Below are 19,065 nucleotides of genomic sequence, written 5' to 3'. Positions count from 1 at the left end.
CATCAAGGTATCTCCGCCTTTCTTCCATTTGCCGTGGCTCAGTGGAGCACATCTCGTCTAACTAACTCCTTTTAATTGCCTGCATGTGGCCATTAACATCCAGAGAGTCGTGCTCTCTTAAAGCTCATTCTAGAGCCGTATAGGGTCGCCGTAATGATGGCTGCTTGATTTATTTTATTTTTTTTCTCAACATCAGACAAAGTCCTGAAGTGCTTTCATTCTGATCACTGAATGTTTTTCTAAATGATGAAGTGGTTATTATTCTCTTATTATGGTTTTCGGCTGTAGCGGTCGTATATCTTGTGAACCTGCCTGGATTTTGTGGCTCTGCTTTTCCAAAGAAACAAGCACTCTTAATATAATACATGAAATGCTGGATTACCTGCACTGTCATTGTTGCAAAATTTATTTTTGTATCATTATTATTTTCACTAGCTCGACCGATAAAGAGTTTTTAAGGCCGGAATTCTGATTACCATTTAATTGGCTGATTAATAAAATACATATATTGAATAAATGCTTTTTTTTTTTTTTTTTTTGGTTTCTTAAACCCCCTTTCACACTGCATTTAGCAGGGCACAATACGCCGTTGTCCCACCCATTCATTGTGTATGTGGCGAAGGGAGGGGACCACAGAATGGAATGTTGCTGGGCGGCACAGATCACATCCAATTGGAGAATGAGCTTGCAAAATGATTTTGTGTTATTTTGGCGGAATTATTTACAAGTAACTGCATGGTTAAACTTTTCAAGTTCCCGCCGAGTTATTAGTTTTTCACCGCTGCTCGTGTTGAAAAGAGCAAAATCAGGGCTTCCTTTTGCAACAATGAAAGATAAGATACGGGCTAACCAGTGGCAAAGTCTCAGTTTTTACTAAGGATGTAACGATAAGGGCAATATCGTGATATCGTGATATTAAAACTGCCACAATATCGTCGTCGTCATGTTCACAATATTTAAAAGGAAGACATCTGTTAAAAAAAAGTCAGGTTGATTTCCATTTGTGCGGTTCGAGCACCCTCTGGTGGCTAGTTTATTAGTGCAATTTAATTTTCATTAGGGATGTTTTGGACTTCTATGTTAACTCATTCACTGCCATTGACGGATATACACGTCAATGGGAACGGAATTGACTTAACTCATTCACTGTCATTGACGGATATACACATCAATGGCAGTGAATGAGTTAAAAATCTATGCTAATTGTCAGATGAGGGGAACCTAATTTGCTTGTGAAGAGATCAATGTGAGCCTCAATATTGTTATTAGAGATTGTAGGTGGTTTATATGCATTGCTGTTATGTACGTAAGCACAATATTGTGCTTTTTTTTAAAATATCGCCAACCCCGTATAATATCGTATCGTGATGTTTGGATATCGTTACATCCCTAGTTTTTACTTCCTGATAGGCTGTTACGTCAGCATGCCCAAATATGGGCATGATTACCAAATATGGGCATGCTGGCAACCAATCATTTAACATTGCTGCATGACTCTTAATCACTAAGTGCAGTGTGAAAAGGGGTTAACGCTGTTTTACAATCCTTTCTCGTTTAGTATTTGTTCAACGGAGCATTCAATTGTCTTTGTCTTCTGCTGTGATATGTTAATGTCTAAAAAAAAACAACAACAACAATCGGGTATTTTTATTTTTTTTTGTAGACATTAACACCTTACAAGATAAGAAAAAGATGACACCAGTGATTCCTCTCTGACTCGCACTCCTCGCACTGCTCCGTTATGAATTTGCTTTTGTTGTCAAGCCGTCTAACAAATGAGCATCTCTCACACAAAAGGCACCTTTACGGCTAGATAAACGAAGGTGACAGAAGTGCACTTTACATCTGATTTGTAAGCGTTACATCGGATGACTCCGGGTCGTGATATCCCTGAAGGCAGTGATTACCATCTGTGACCCTGTCCTGAAAGGCCAATGCAAAATGTACTTGGTAAACAACGTGTCACTGTCACCGAGCCCATATTTACTTTTTCATTTCCTCTTCTCCCCTTGCAGCTCATCTGAGAAGTCCCTGCCTTGGAGAACTGCCGGTAGGTTGGAAATTGCTTTTTATTTTTATGAAACGGTTATTTTGCCTTTTCATAAATTGCTTGCACGCAATCTAAATATGGTGCCGTGTGGAGGTACAAAATCATTTGGCACAAATATGGATTTCTGGGTTAATATTGCGGACCCACTTCAATATATGACGTAGGACACTTTAATTTAAATCTATCCACAACATTGCTTGGTTACCATTTTACACGTTTTGCCACTTCAGATTATACTTCTACTTTCCTACTTAGTACCACAAGTGAATTTTACATAACAAGTAGGGATGCACAATGATTCAAATTTAAATCGTCATTGCAATATAGTAGAATCCAGTTTTTAAAAAAAGTTTATATCGCTCGCCTTTATGTATATACTGTTATGCTAATGTATTTACGTATTTATTTATTTAACCTATAAGAACTAAATGTTTACAGTATGTATTTTTGTTAAAGTAGAAGTCAACCTCAAACATTTCTTGACAATAATATCTTCATATGTGACCTCACTAGTCTAAATATGACATTCTGATTAATACTACATTTGTTGAATCTGAGTTATGACGCAAAATCCAGCCATTTTTATCCATCTCAGCGGGTGGCCATTTTGCCACTTGTTGTCGACTGAAGATGACATCACAGTTGCTCAGTTAACAACCCATCATAGCTCATCTTCAAAAAAACAGGTGAGTTGTGATTGGTCGTTGCCGGAGCTCTAAGCAACTGTGATGTCATCTTAAGTGGCAAAATGGCCACCCGCTGAGATGGATAAAAACGGCTGGATTTTTCTGCTTAACTCATATTCCACTAACACAATATTAACCAGAATGCCATATTTAGACAAGTGGGGCTGCATAGAACATATTGCCAAAAATAAATTTGGATGTTGACTTCACCTTTAAAAAAAAAAAAAATGCACGCAGAGCCAAAAACCAATATTAAATCACAATAGGAATTTTGAGGGGCAAAAATTCAGTTAGAATATTTTTCACAACTTTTCAGCGCATGCATGTTTCTATCCCTTCATACTTATTATCTGTGTGCATGTACCATTGTGCAGCTTCCGTATGTTTATGAAATAATTCAATATTGCCGTGCTTTTGTAGCATTTGCAATTATCTTTGTTAAGTTGGGCGAGTTTTCAATAAATTGACAGCCTCGGGCGTTTTTCTTCTTCTTACCTCCTTTGAGCTCCGGTTTGGAGACGACACTGGCTTGAGGGATTTCTCTAAAAGCTTCTATTTGTTTGCTTCACATCCTCAAAAGCATCTTCAAGACAAAGTAGATAGTAATGAATGATTACTTTACCAATGCATTTCATGGCTTATTAATTGCAAAAATGAACAATTCTGTAATGGTCATTAATCTTGTTTCGATCTTGTCAGAAAAGCCTTTTGGGATTTTGCTTGTGCATGCGCACCGAGAAAACTGTTGTAAGTCATTTGCTTGTTTGATTGGCGGCGGAGGAGTGCAAACGAAGTAATTGCTGTTCTGCTCGGTATTGATCCGTCATTGTGCTATGGATGATGAACGACCGTCCAACGCGGTAATGCACTTGTTCCGGTCTTTAGGTGGCGCGGTGTGAATGTGTGTCTCTCTCGAGTTCCTTATTGGCCTCGTGAGTCACTGTACGTCGCCCGGCGTATGAGACGGAGGTGTTGCCGTGGAAACCGCCCTCCCGCCGCCAGAAATGTCAATGCAGTCACACCTCTTGTGGACTAAGACAAGAGAACAATCCATCCCCCCCCCCCCGTCACATCCACAATGAAGGCATTGTTGTCAATTTTTAGCTGTCGTTTGTGAGTTGTCACAAGAATATGGAAGAATTTCACACTGCAAAATGATTATCTCGACTTTGAGCAAGAGACAGGGCACACCCTGCACAATCGCAGAGCACAGACATATTAGATAAAGAGTTTTGAATAAAGCTAAGATGCTAGTTTTTGGGATGTGAGGCCAACAGGTGTAACTTCACACTCAAACTGAGCTCTGAAACATATAATTAAGTTTTTTTAATACTTTGTCCTTCACTCCCAAAAATGTTATTTTTTTTTATGCTACAGCATACAGAAGGCTTTGATAGAGCTTCTGACATGAAGAGGTCACTTAAAGCAATGGTAGTTATTACCAAAAAAAAAAAAAAAAAAGACCAGCAGGTGGCAATAGAGTATAAGAGACCAACCAGGACCATGTTGCAACAAGCTCTTTTTGGCAGTGTTTTCAACAGGTTTGTGAATAATGATGAAACTTAGCTATATTCTACTGCTAAATGGAAACAGATACAAATATACTTTTTTTTTTGTTCCTGATGAAAGAAGCGACTCTAATTTTTCCACAGTGATGATTTGTGATTATGGGCAAAATATATTGGCCTTTGGTCTGTATGTATGTGAAGGGAATAATAGGCTGAGGCTATTTAAACTACACAATAAAATGCACAGAGCCGTAAAATACATAACCTGAACTGTGCATGATTATCAGCTTAATGTTGCAGAAATGAAAGGGGAGGGGGGGGGGGGGGTAGCAGGTAATAAAGTCCCCATATGCTCAATATGTACTTGCAGTCTCAAGTCAAAAGGATTCCTATTTGACTGTGTCTATCCCAAACGTCCCCACAAAAGGGAAACCCCAGTCACGGCATCGGGACTGAGTCGGAGCAGTTGTCTCTGTGCTCCCTCCATGAAAGTGAAGCGCTGTTACTGCCGTCTCTGTCTCCTGCAGTTGCAGACCCTCAGGGGTGTTGCCTTCTTTTGGTATTCATAGTAAATTCACATGCACTTGTCGCTCAGTCAGATACAGAGAACTTTTCATTTATGGATCTATTTAAAGGCAGCTGAGATAGGCTCCAGCACCGCCCGCGACCCTTGTGAGGAATAAGCGGTCAAGAAAATGGATGGATGGGTGGAACTATTTACTTGCAGTTTTTTATTTAGCTTAACGCAATTTTATGACTATGGAAGCAGCCTGCAATTTTTGTTATCATTTAAAAACAAATCTGTAAATTCTTTATATGTTTAAAATTAAAAGATTTTATATTATTTTTTATTTTTTTTTGCCGCTAATATTTTCTGTTTTACTGCAAATAAATATCGGCTTGAAATATCGGTTATCGGCCTCCTTGACTGGTAATAAAAAAAAAAATCTCATAATAATAAATCGGTCTATCACTAAAAAACTGCCTATATCTGAAATACTCATATCAGTAAAATTAACTCATCCACTTTGCCCAGTAGAAATGAATCTTTGACGTCTATAGTCGTCTATGGCAGTGAATGTGTTAATTGTTATTCCAAAGGAAATTCAGTGGCGTAAGTCTTTACCCTTATTGATCTAATTACGTGAAAATGATCCACAAATTTCCGACATCACTGAAGTGATCCCCATCCTCCTGCTGGGACATAAGCCATTAGTCACTCTTCTATAGGTAATGGTCATGACTATTACGGTTATAAAAGCCTCAATCATGTACTTGCTGCTTTCAGGGTCGACGGGGAACTCGCGTAGTTCAACTCAGATGAATTCCTACTCAGACAGCGGCTACCAGGATGCGACTAGCGGCTACCACGGCAACCAGAATGTGGTCAAATCTGAGCTGAGGATGCAGCACTCCTTCCCCGGCGCGGGCACAAGCACAAGCACAAGCACCCCCGTCAAGACTGCCAGGGCGGAGGGGCAGGCCTCGGCACAGGTATGTTGGACCCTTGTCATGGTTTTAGCTAAGTGCTGTCACTATCGAATCTTTTTAAAATAAATTATCTCATCGATTATTACATTGAATTCCAGCATTTATTTCATGGTATTTCCATCTAGATGTAAATGCATTCCCACATGTGTTAATGTGATTTTTATTCTCCATTATTTTTTTGCCGTGTAAAATTTCAACTTGTTTCAAAAAGTCACGCCTCCCTGGTTATATATCATCTGATTCCACACTACTTACAGTATTTGCACAATTTAATGTTAAATATAAACTTCCCCATTCATTTTCAATGGGACAAACATTGAGATTTTCCCATTTTCCACGCCTACTTCCATATGTACATCTTATCATCATGCTCAGTGGTGCATATGGTAAAGTGCATTGTCCAGTAGCCACATGGTCGTGGGTTCAAATCCCACCTAGTCCCAACTGTGTATTGCAAATATATCCATGGCCAATATGCTAAGTGATATACATGTATACCAACTGACTATCATCAATAAATGCATTATAATTTCACTGAAATGATTAATGCAGTAACTACAATGAATAGTCATTTTCAAGTCATTTATCTTTCGATTTATTTTCTAAGCATTCCACATGCATTCAGCTTTTATTAACATTCACCTTTCAGCATTCCCACATAATTTCCGCAGAAAATTGCACATTTTCTTGTTGGATTAATAAGAACGAGCCCACTTTAGTTCTAAGTGATTCATTGTGTGACATCTTCTGACTTTGCAAACCTCTAATAACAATTTGACAAATGTGTGTTTGTTGTGGTTCAGGTCCCATCAGTCGGCGGAGCAGTGCCCGGCCGCGCGATGCGGAGAGTCAGCTCAGTGCCTTCTCGCTCTCACTCCCCGTCCCACGTCAGCAGCATGTCGCCCTCCCACGGCTCTCTGCGTGCCTCGGCCGGCAGCGGCTACGGCTCGGCCATCGTCACGGAACCCAAACCCCTCTCATGCATCTTCTCCACCACCTTGCCCTCCCCCGTCCAGCGCAGCGGTACCGCCGGCGGCTCGCCTCTCACCACCCAGAAAAACTCCCCCGCCGCTTTGCAACGGGTGGGTTCCGCCAATTCCAGACCGGGCAGCACCAGCCGAACCACGTCGCCCTACCAGGCCTCGGTGGGCTCGTCGTCGGGACGCATGGGCTCACCTTTGACCCTGACGGAGAACTGTCAGACGAGCAAGCCGCCCAGTCAGTCGTCACCGGTGCGAGCGAGCATGGTGGCCGTACCCCAGCACTACAGCTCCACTTTGCCGCGCGCCCTCATCCACAACGCCGACGCCTACAGGCCGCAGCCGTACGACGTTTACGAGAGGAGGATGCGGCCTGACAGTCTCGCAGGTACAAACACACGCAAACATCATTTGAAAGCAGATCACGCAGTTAACATGGCATCAGATATCAGATAATTAGATGCAAATTCACAATGATAAAGTTGTCATCAACTGTACCTCTGCAAAGTCATGTACTCCATTTTTCTAAAGTGTAACTTAAAAAAAAAAAAAAATATATATATATATATATATATTAATAATTTTACTTGGGGGAAAAAAATGCTATTTCATGTCATTCTTTTTACAAAAACAAAATCATAATTTTTCAAGACCGTAAAATTCTGAAATGTTAGTTTAGGAGAATAATGTTGTACTATTATAATAATAAAATAATACAATGAAAATGAAGTTGTAATTTTATTATAGAAAAATATGAATGTTGAAATCAAACTTATAGGACGGTATTTTTTGTTTTTGTGTAGGTAGATTCTCACTCAGTCATCGTGGTCATGAAATCTGTGGACTTTTGTTTGTTTTTATATATATTATTTTATTTTTCCGCCTATTGAAAATGTTAGCTATGACTTAGGCTACTATGCTATTAGGCTAACGACACATTCCATGCTTTGCCCAACCCTAGATTACACATTGATGCGCCCTTTTACCAGCCTGCATACTTTTCCAACATAAAGATAATCAGTGACAATAGAGCAGCACAGTACAAACGTGATATTCTCTTGTGTTTGTCCTTGCTGCCTGTGGCAAAGTCGCTGTATGAGTCACGGTGTGTCATTGTACCGCGTGCTGGACTTGCAGCAAGGAACATATAAATGTCATATCTTAAATATGTAGAAACCCGGTCATGTTATTATGGTAGCCTGTTGCATAACATCCCTTTTGAAGGAATCAAGACGAACGGCTTCAATATTTGGATAATTACAGTGGTGCCTTGATTTATGAGTTGAATACATTCCATGACAACACTTGCAAGTCAAAACGCTCACATCTCAAATCAACCTTTCTCATTGAAATGAATGGAAATGCTATTCCGCACCAGCTATTGTACTTTTATTGTACTTTAAAAAAAAGCTAATACAGTCAAACCTCGGTTTTCGAACGCTTCTGTTCTCAACCAAATCGTTTTTCAATCAGAAAATTTGATAATTTTAGCAGACCTGTTCATTGTTATTTACGCAAAAAGAAATGTTTGCATTTTGTTTTTGTTTTTCATCTTTTTAGATAGGATTTCTAAATAAAACAGTGTCTATTTCTACCCTTTTCTATTTATGGTAAACAGTATACAGTGCAGTTTATGGTGTAAAATAGTAAAAAAACAAAAACAAAACAAAAAAAAACAAAACAAAACAAAAAAAACTTGAAAATGTTTTTATAGACTTGGAACGGATTAAAATTATTTACATTATTTATATTGGGAAACATTGTTTCGGATTTCGAACAAACCGCTTTTAGAACAGCCTTCTGGAACGTATTATGTTCAAAAACCGAGGTTTGACTGTATAATCGGGAAGAATGTAAAAAATTAAGCAGTTTGTGCATCAAAATGACATGCTTTAATTCAATGGCCATTGTGCTGTTTCTTCTGGCCACCAGGGGGCACTAGAATATATAAATAAATACACAAAGAAGAGTGTTATAACTATAGCAACATTGATGCTAGTTCTATTAACCCGTCTATGGCATTTTGCATTGTGTGTTAGCATTAAGCTAGGAGACCTTTGTAAGTTATGTAGTTTAGGTAAATACACAAATGGTAATTTTCTTTATGTTATGTTTATTACGACAGTAAATTTCAACTTGGATTGGCAGTAAACGAGTTTTGCTTGTGGTGAAGACATCAAGGTACCACTGCATGTATTTTTCTGAATGCTTCAAAAGGCTGTTTGCCGTGACCCCATAATCTGAGGCGGTAGCAGTGGTTGTGTGTGACAGTGGTTGGATGTCCTGGAACGTAGCCAAAAGTGCTCCCGCAAGAGGACAAACATTAACTAGGCCACGTGTAGCCTGCAAATTACTTTTGGGGCGAAAGAAAGAAAATGTAGAACTTAGACCAAATGAGACTGCATGTTTTTTTTTTTTTTTTAATGCCTCGTCAAAACAGCTAACTTTGCACGCAAATTTTTGATTATTTCCGTTGCTTCCCCTGGTCTAAAAATATGAATTTGGACTTATTTTTAATTGAATAGTTCTTGTGGCGATGGCATTAACTTACGCAATTTATTTAAAAACAGATAATAGATCATTTCTAGTTTGTTCTAAATTATTTGTCATCCTTTCAATCTGTTAGGACCTAACAGATTAGGTGGATCCTTTTTCTTAACTGACTTTTCAGTGAAAGTTGGTGACTGGTTGCCAGCCAATTGCAAGGCGGTTTACTAACTAGCTTAATGCTAGCATAAGAAGTGAAAGGCTATAACTGGGCAAAGGGGAATTAGCATAAATTTGACAGTAGTTCCAAAGCTTCTAACCACAGCTACTTTTAACACACACGGAGCAGAAACAACAATATTTACAGGCATATATATTCTCACCACACTAATATTAGCTGCAATAATATTAGTTTTTTTGCAGAGGATAAAGAATATATGCCCATGAGTATAAATAGCAAGCTACTCTACAATTTATTTAACATCTATGTAAAGGTTTCTCACTACCTCAACATCCATGCTAGTTTTGTTAGCCTAGCTATAGCAATTTGTGTAGCTTAAATCAAAGTAGTGTACCACGAACATTGTACAACAATATTTTGTATTGAAGATACTACTATGATAAATGTCCTTCATAGTTACTCCATTTTGTCCCCTTAGATAATGCAACATCTTTTTGACAATACAAATACACACAAAAAAACGCTAAAACCACTCACAAATCATGTTATGCTATAAAAACAAGTCGTTCTGCAGTGATGTTGTAAGGTGAACTGACTGTGTGCTTGACTTTGTGCTGCTTGGGGATATCTTCAGACGCTCTGGTGGATGATGACGTTCAAGGTGAACCTCTTTTTTTTTTTTTTCCCCCATCCTGGTTTTTGTGCGTTTGTGCCTGCTGCAGTCGTCGCATGTGTTGCATGGTTGTCCTTTGCGGCCCTGTGTGTACGAACACGCCATTTTGTAGTTTTTTTGTTTTTGTTTTGTCAATGAGCATCTCAAACCCTCACTGGTGTTAATCACGACTCGGTTCCCAGTCATGTAAGTGGCTTGGCAAGTACTTATGTAAGAAGGCTTCCGTGAGAAACCAGGTTACGCTGGTAATCCGGGATTACATTAACAAGCATTGTGCTATAACTGGTGCAAACAGCTCATACATAACCACATTTTCCCGACACCTGTCATGGCATGCCCCCACTTTTCCCGCCCTTTTCTCGCACGACTGCTTCCAGCGGCTGCCGGATGGCCGGCAAGATGCGACGCTCGCCGCAGCTGTTCGCCCATCTGACAAATGGTGATGGAGTGTGCCGGGGCCTCACGCTTCCTCTCCTCGCCTTTTTTTTTTTTTTTTTTTTCCCCACATCCACTTGACTTCATCGCCTTGGCTCAAGCGCACGAAGGTGTCACGGGTCTTTTCGTGGTAATTTCCTGTCACTGTCGATGCAGAGGAACATTGAAAAACTCATGTCTACTATCAGTTGTAAAATCCGCCTGCTTCTGTTGGTTACACGCATTTATTTGAGGGTCTGTTTTGTCAAGCCGGCATGCAAGGGGATGCCGTAGCCACTTCATGGAGCCGGGGAAAAAAAAAACTCTTGAGAGGATTCTGACGAGGAGAATGAAATGACTGGAGGGCAACCGGAACGCGAGCCATTCATCCTCGGCAAGACAGCGGCGCAGTGCTCCTCCGACGAAGACAATTAGCACATACTGTTAAGGCTCCAATCGGTTTGACTATAGTTGTCGTCAAAGATATGTCAAAATCAGGGGTGTCAAACTCATATTAGCTCAGGGGCCGCATGGAGGAAAATATATTACGAAGTGGGCCCGATCGGTAAAATAATGGTATATAACTTAACTCATTTGCTCCCAATACCGTGTAAATATGTTTTTGTTTTTTGTTTTTTTATGTTTTAAGTGTCCCAAAGACGTATTTATACGTTTTTTTTTTTTTTTTTTTTTAATGCTAGAGCAAACATAAGGCTTTGATGCAGCCTCTCAACTGCAAAGAATAGTTGCAGAAAAGGTAGTTATTACACAAACGGCCAGCAGGTGGCAGCAGAGCAAAGGAGCTCAACCAGGGCCATGTCGAAAAAAAAGCTCAATTACTTACAATTTTAAATAGATTTGTGAAAACTGATGAAATTTAGCTCTCTTCTATTGCTAATTGCTGCAGAACGGAAAATAATTTGGCCAATTATTGGTTATCAGAATTTTATCCATATCTTTTATTCCCTTTAATTTTCTGTTTGAATTACTTATCACCACCCTAGTGCCACATTATGCATGTAAATTCATTTTATTTGCGCACGCGCGTGTGCATCTAAAACAAAATGATAGGAAAGCCTTAGTTCTGTTTGTTGTGCACGGTAAAACGGCTTTGTCGCAATGTTAGTTCGTTGGTACAGTCGGAGTGGACCCACGAGGCAGGCGGAGGCTGATGAAATGTTCAATGAGCAGTTAATCGCCAACTGTATACCGGTCCTTTGGGCTTCACAGTGTATCGAGCGTCGCTGATGCGAGAACTTTAAATACATGCTTTGCTGGTTTTTTTTATTTTATTTTTTTTCTAATCCAGTAGCCGTTGTCTTGTATTTGCAGGCATGCGGAACACATATGCCAGTCAGCACAGTCAGCTGGGCCAGGACTTGAGGGCCGGCATATCCCCAGAACGTCGCATCGCGCCCATCTTTGAGGACCGCATGTTCCAGGCGCCGTTGTACATCAGCCCGGGTCACGCGCAACAGGGCACCATGTGCAGGAGCGCCTCAGGTTTGACGCACGAAAATGATACGCTACATTTTGGCAGGCGTGCTTTTTACATCGACTTTGGGTGCATTGTTATTGAGGAACACAATATCACAGCCTGTCTGCCCTTTAGCGCCACAAATGCGCCTTTCATTATTTCAGTCCCTTGCTGTCTATTTTTTATTTTTTTTTCTTGCGTTCGCTCCCTCCGGCTCGGGGCACAAAAGCCATAGCTGTGACATACCAGGTATTATTGTTATGTCACGCTGCCATAAAAAGCACCTATTTTTTCTAGAAAATAGTGTTGTTACCTGGTTCATACACATACGTAAGTCAAAAAATCAGATGAGGTGCGGAAATGAATTTGCACGACAACTTTTTTTTGTGGCTGACCAGTTCCTTCTGCGCTGACACATTACAGCTATTTGTTTTAAACAAATTTGGCTTACTTCATTATATGTAACCTAACTATTTGCAGTCATTATTGTAAAAAAAATAAAAAATAAAAAAATCTTGATTTTCAATAGTTTTTCAAGTTTTCCAAAATATCTCGGACAGTTAAACGTGTGAGAGATTTTGTTCTCAAGCTATTTTCAACACTTTAAATTGGTTAATAATGCACTCTAAAAAACAGTTGGGGCAAAAATAACCCAAATTGAGTCACAAAGAGACCAGCCCAACTTTTTGTGTTAATTAATTAACCTAATATTTTTGCTAATTCATGTAATCCAAAAACGTCAAATGAATACAAAAAAAGTGGATTGTTTTGCCCAACATATTTTTGGGGTTATTTATTTAACCCAACTTTCCAGGTTAAATAAATAACTTTTGGTGTTATTTATTTTACCCGTTTTTTTTTGTGGTTGTTGTGAAATTAATAACCCCCAAAAATGGGCAAATTAATAATAGAAGTCACAAAAACAACCTTTTTTTTTCTTTTTAATTGTTTTTTTTGTATGCAAATTTGGGTTATTCATTTGACTCATTTGTTTGGATTATTTCTTGAACTCAAAAATCAGGGTCAAATGAATAACCCCAGAAATTTGTGTTGGTTCCTTTTTGACCTAATTGTTTCTTAGAGTGTGAGCCAAAACAAAACAAAAAAACAAAAACAAAAAACAAAAACAAAAAAAAGACAGCCATTTAATTAAAAATAAATATATCCATATTTGGACATATCTATGTACATATGCCCCTGCAATTGATTGTTATTATCACATACAGATGACATGGGTTTGACTTGACTTGATTTCCAGCCAGCAGACAAGTGCTTTAAAAGATGGCTGTATATTCCTTATTTTGCTTCCACGTAAAATCCATCCATTTAAATGAGTCTGCTAGCGGTACAAATAAAATAAAATAAAATAAAAGACTCAGGTGCTCTGGTCCTCCCAGCTGTCCATGCATGCAACACCTCCACCATGCACCGCAGCCTCCTTGGCACACTGAAGATGTGATTACGCCTGATAAGTCTCCTAATAATAGCTATTGATAGCTGTGAAGAAGCCCCGTTGGTGGGCCGCTGTAATGTGTTGCAGTCTGCTACAGATATTGACAAAGAGCAACAGGGTTGCAGGTACAATTGACCGGTTTTTGGAAGCCTAATTTTCTAGTTTTCTGTGCCTTTCCTTAGTTCCTTGGTGGGCTGGGCCACAAAGGTATTTATAGTCAACAAAACAAAAACAAAAAAATAAATAAGATATAAAAAATTGTATACAATTAACTGAAACTGTATGGTCTGTTCTAGGGGGTGTTAAAAAAAATTGATTCGGCAACATATCGAGATATAACAGCGTGAAATTCTCTAATCGATTCAATAGGTGGCAGAAACGATTTTTAAACATCCATTTTTGATGGAAAAATATTCACCAAAACGTCTTACTTATGGTTAGAGTTCACACCTTAAGCATGGAAAAATGTTATATTCATGGAACATTAAGCCTTAATATTTTCTTTCAATGCTGTTCAAACATGAAAACTGTTAAATACAGTGGCTCACAGTTATAAGGCTGAAGTTTCAGATAAATAATACATTTTCATACAAATCTTACAGTGTGCAAGTTTACTGACTAGTATTTTCGAAATTTAAGTAAAAAAAAAAATATCGCAACAATCAACTTATAAATTTGTATCGGGATTAATCAGTATCGAATTGAATCGTGACCTATGAATTGTGATACGAATCGAATCGTATCGTCAGGTACAAGGCAATTCACACCCCTAGTCTGATCACAAAAAAATATGTTATTAAATTAATAATGTTTATTTTATGGCTTTATGACCTCGACCTACTTCCTCACTTTCCTTTATTATTAGTTTTATTTATTTATAACCATGCAGTGGAAGATTGCTCTCTGTACCTGCTCTTTGCAAATGGGCATTTTTTTTTTTTTTTTTTAATAGATATTGATCCTTGACTGAAAAATAAATGTGAGCTTAAATCAAAATAGTGAGGCTAAAATTGCAGTTAGGCTCCACTATGTTTATACTAATCATCTGCGATATTGGCCTTACGCAAGAGCAGCCACGCGAGGAAATTGTGTTTTTGGAGCAGCAATTCTCACCGACATGTTGGCTTCTGGTAGGAAGGAGGGACTTGGAGAAAGGAAACGGTCAGAGTCGATGGAGATCTGTGAAATAGCCACACTCAGTATTTAAGTGAAAGTGCAGATACTTCTGGAAGCCATTGTTTAAAAAATGAGGTCATTGTATCACTTTCAGGTAATGAAAGGAGCTCAGATGTGAGAAAGAACTTTGTCTGGAGGCATAAGCGTCCACTCAGCATGTCGTAAGACACTCCCTTCTTTACAAGTGGGTATCTGGCTATTTCGGGCCGGTCTCGGCTTAACGTTGCCACTCTGCTGTGTTTGGCAAGATTAGCTTATAAGCATACGGTGGCACAGGGCAAGGGAGAAGGAGCAGAGGAGAGGATTTGTGTATCATCACCCAGATTGATTTTTGTTTTTTCTCAAAAGCGGCCAAATCCCTCCCGGCTAAACACAATCTTGTTAAAAACAAAACGACGAGAAAACGGGCCTTTGAAGAAGAGGAGTCACGTTTTTTTGTGAGACCACGGGAGCCGTGTTTTATCCGAAACATTAATTGGTTCCAGATTTGAGAATTTGCTGCGTCCGCCAGAGCGGCTGCGTCTTTGTAGTTTTGAGCTCGCTTTTCGAGTTCTTAACCCCGACCTTCGAATGCAGCCAATCTCACCCGGATTTGTCCGTTTCCGTGCGCAGCGTGTTTGGATTTCATTTCTGAGGGATTCGCTTTTTTGGCCTCAGGTGTGGGGAGTCTCCAGCGGACATCCAGTCAGCGCAGCGCCATGACCTACCAAAGAAACAACTTGGCCCTTAACACAGCCGCCACCTATGCGGATCCGTATCGTTCGGCGCAGTACCGGCCATGCGATTCCAATTACAGTCGGCAGGCTGCCGTCATGGACGATCCCACCCGCTCGCCCTCGATAGACAGCATCCAGAAGGACCCCAGGTAGGCGCTGCTCTTGCTTTTCAAAGCTTCTGATTTGTCAGTGTGATGTCGCATTAGAGTGGAGCAGCCCCTTTTCTGCTGCATTGTACATGTATGTATATATATATGTATGTATATATATATATATATATATATATATATATATATATATATATATATATATATATATATATATAAATTTTGTTTTTGTTTGTTTAACTCTTCGACCGCCAAAAACGTTTAATAATGATAAGTAAAATCCCGATGTATGCCGCCATAAACGTTAAATGACGTCAACTATGTTTTTTTTTTTTTTTTTTTTTACTTTATTTTATTTATTTATTTTTTAGTCAATGGGAAGTGCAACATCTAAGTGGAGCGCTGCCTGGTCAATCGATTGTGGAATCACAAACACTAACTATGGCCAGCAGATGGTAGCATTGAATCTCTTTTCAAAGGGCTGCCGGTGCACGGAATTACAAATGAAACATGACGGAATCTGATAAAATTGGATGGAATTAAAACATTTTCAAGGATGGCGTGAATGATCAAAGCCTTTGTCACATCTGTCCTAATTTGCAGAGCGTCACAAAACAAAAATATTTTGTGTCAAAGTGACTGTTGTTGAGAAAATGTATCTTCACAAAAAGCTCATTTTCTCATCTTTTCCATTTTTGCTCAATGTCACTCAAATGACCTCTTTTCAAATGGTTATTATTACTAACGAACGGAATAAGCTAAGGTTTTTTTTTTCTAATGAAAGAATGGAATGCGATCTTTCATTTGCTACCCACATTGTATATGTAGTAAAAGTATACAATATTCTGTTTGCCTTGAAAATCGGCTGGCACTGTTTTTTTTTGTTTTTTGTTTTTTGATCATGTATGGCAGTAAAAGAGTTAAAGAAACGTGATTCTCTCAAATCTGGGTCTATTTCCATGTTGTAACACATCAACCTGCGTTTGTAGGGAGTTTGCATGGCGGGACCCGGAGCTGACAGAAGTGATTCACATGCTGCAGCACCACTTCCCTTCCGTGCAGGCCAACGCGGCCGCCTACCTTCAGCACCTCTGCTTTGGCGATAACCGAATTAAGGCCGAGGTAAGCACGTGTCCTTCCCATATTGTCATCACCCTGCTGGCACGAAGTGTGCTTTACAAATAACAAATGCATGCATGCTATAATAATCACTTTTGAAAATATATGTTTTCAACATATAATGAGCCATGATGTCTGCTAACCAGAAGCTAAGTGCACTGTGTTTGTTTACAGAAAGATGTCTGGCTAGCAAACAAGGCAATTAAGTAGGTTTTGTTCCTCACCTAATATGTTCTACGTGGGAACAGAAAACTTGTGTCAAGCTTTTGGAATCCGTAAAATGATGTGGATCTAGCCCAAAGACCTTGAGTTAGTCTTTCAAAAACATTAGGCTGATTTATGCTTTGATCGCAGTGCGCACAAAACATTGTTACTGCCATGCTTTCATAAATGTCACAGATGATTCACACCATTTAATGAAAAGAATGATTTTTTTTTTCAGCAAAGCCTCATTTAAATGTATTTTCATCTTGAAATCTTTCCTTTTACTCATCCACATATTATTAGGCTTTTATGTGGAATGTTTTATGACATGAGTATGCGTATGATTCTCAGTGGCAGGCTGGCATTTGGCACCTGACTTAATGCACCTCTTAATACCTCCACAATGTCGCAATTATTGCTGTATATGGCTACAGATGCATTTTGTATCAGAAGACAGAAAAATACTGACGTGATTGGCGGCCAGCTTATTAACTGATTGTTTATAGAAACATTCCTACTGCCAATATTATGGAAATAACTTGAGCCAACACTGCTGATTTTGAAGCCCCAAAGCATAGCAAGGAAAATCTGATTGGACAGAATCAAAAAGAGAAGTGACATGAAGACAGTAGGACTATAGTGAATCAAATTTTGCGTCATCCCCAGGTATGTCGCCTCGGCGGCGTCAAGCACCTGGTCGACCTGCTTGACCACAAAGTCCTGGAGGTCCAGCGGAACTCCTGTGGAGCTCTGAGGAACCTCGTGTATGGAAAAGTGATGGACGAGAATAAAATCGCTCTGAGGAACGCGGGGGGTATCCCGGCCCTGCTGCGACTGCTGAGGAAGAGCGTCGACGCGGAGGTGCGGGAGCTCGTCACAGGTGAGACAGTAAATGGCTTGATTTGGTTTGTTTGCGCAAGTGCTTCACAGGATCTTGGTTGCATTTGATAGGAGACATATTGTAATTTTTTTTTTTTTTTTTTTTTTTTTTTTTTAAGTTTTGAACAGCCCTCAAGTGCAAATATTTGCACAGGATTCATGTTTTCACTAGTTCTAGTTTCATCCTTTTAATCCAGACAGCAGTGGATTATGCGCGTCACTTTTGTTTGTCATCTGAGCCCAGCAAACATGCAGTAAGTAACTGTAACTGTTTGGGATGAGGGTGGAGCAGAAATGAGCAAGCCAAGCCATTTGGCTCGCAGGTGGTTGATTCAGCTGTTTTTGCTCAGCTTCAGCTTCAGCTTCATGTTCCAACTGTTTCGGGTTACAGGTCCAATGGTTACAGTTATTTTTTATTTTTATTTTTTTTTTAAAAAGGACTAAGACAGGACCGTAGTATATTTTGTTGGCTGGGATGACATGAGAAACTAAACACATCTTTGCTTGGCTTCTGCAAAAATAACATTACTAAATCTAATTTTAAATAAGTGCCAGAATGCCTTTTACATATTTACACTCTTAAAGCTGCTGCGTCAAAAATAACCCAATTTTGGTTAAAAATTGCACCGACCCACTAATTGGGTCAATTCGACCCAGCTTTCTGGTTTTTAATCCAAAGTTGTCGGTCAATTTTGTTGGTCAAAATAACCCAATTCTGGTCAAAGATCGGACCGCAACTTGAGTCAGTTTGACCCAACGTTGGGTTACAACCTAGAAAATTGGATCACTCTGATTTTTTTACCAAAATTAGTATATTAAGTTAGAGTATACTGCAAAAATTCATCAGAAAGGATGCATTTGGATTTTTTCAGGGACGGTACTCATACCGATTATGAGTAATCAAGGACGCCAATGACCGATAGTAATTTTCACTAAAAGGGAAAATATTGGCATCAAAATTTGAAAAAAATCCAAACTCCAGATCTTCATTTTTTGGAATTTTAAGTATCTTTATTGAACAACTTTTAGGGTTTGTAAAATATTGAAATTTTTTTGTTTTTTGTTTTTAATCTTTGTCAATAGACATCTTTGTTTTAATGTTTTTGTTAATGTTGCATGTTTTCAAAAGGTCAATAAAGATTTAAACAACTGCTTCCTACAGTAAATAAAGTATTCAAAAATTTCAAACTATCTTAAGTATTAAATTTTTACATATCTCAGTTTTAATTTCAAACAAAAACAGAAGGAGCAGAGAGTTCCCAGGGTCAGCAACATCTCTGAAAATTAAAAAATTAAACAAAAAAAAACTTAAATTTTAATTAGTTCCCTGAAGTTAACACTTAAAAAAAATTGATTTATTTACTGCTGTCACTGGTCAACTATTCCCAAAACGAGGTCCAAACCACTCTTCCACTTCTCCCCTTAGAAGTCTAGGTGCTAGCTAGTCTTCATTAGCATTAAACT

General features: G+C 39.0%; 1 protein-coding gene across 4 annotated transcripts in view; it reads left to right on the top strand.

The window, feature by feature from the left end:
• The window catches only part of pkp4 (plakophilin 4), a 68,374-nt gene that overhangs the window by 33,370 nt on the left and 15,939 nt on the right, over positions 1-19,065 (top strand). For 3 of the 4 annotated variants that reach the window (XM_077535978.1, XM_077535977.1, XM_077535980.1), the window contains 8 exons: positions 2,016-2,050; positions 5,533-5,738; positions 6,539-7,103; positions 10,018-10,044; positions 11,803-11,973; positions 15,234-15,441; positions 16,389-16,521; positions 17,389-17,602. In XM_077535978.1, coding sequence (XP_077392104.1) covers positions 2,016-2,050; positions 5,533-5,738; positions 6,539-7,103; positions 10,018-10,044; positions 11,803-11,973; positions 15,234-15,441; positions 16,389-16,521; positions 17,389-17,602 — 1,559 coding nt within the window. The remainder of the gene's footprint in view (positions 1-2,015; positions 2,051-5,532; positions 5,739-6,538; positions 7,104-10,017; positions 10,045-11,802; positions 11,974-15,233; positions 15,442-16,388; positions 16,522-17,388; positions 17,603-19,065) is intronic. The other variant, XM_077535979.1, reaches the window with a different exon arrangement.

The sequence above is a fragment of the Festucalex cinctus genome, chromosome 11 (assembly GCF_051991245.1).
Source record: "Festucalex cinctus isolate MCC-2025b chromosome 11, RoL_Fcin_1.0, whole genome shotgun sequence".
Lineage (NCBI taxonomy): Eukaryota > Metazoa > Chordata > Actinopteri > Syngnathiformes > Syngnathidae > Festucalex > Festucalex cinctus.
The sequence above is the reverse complement of the archived record's forward strand: the minus strand, read 5'-3'. Positions and strand labels throughout refer to the sequence as shown.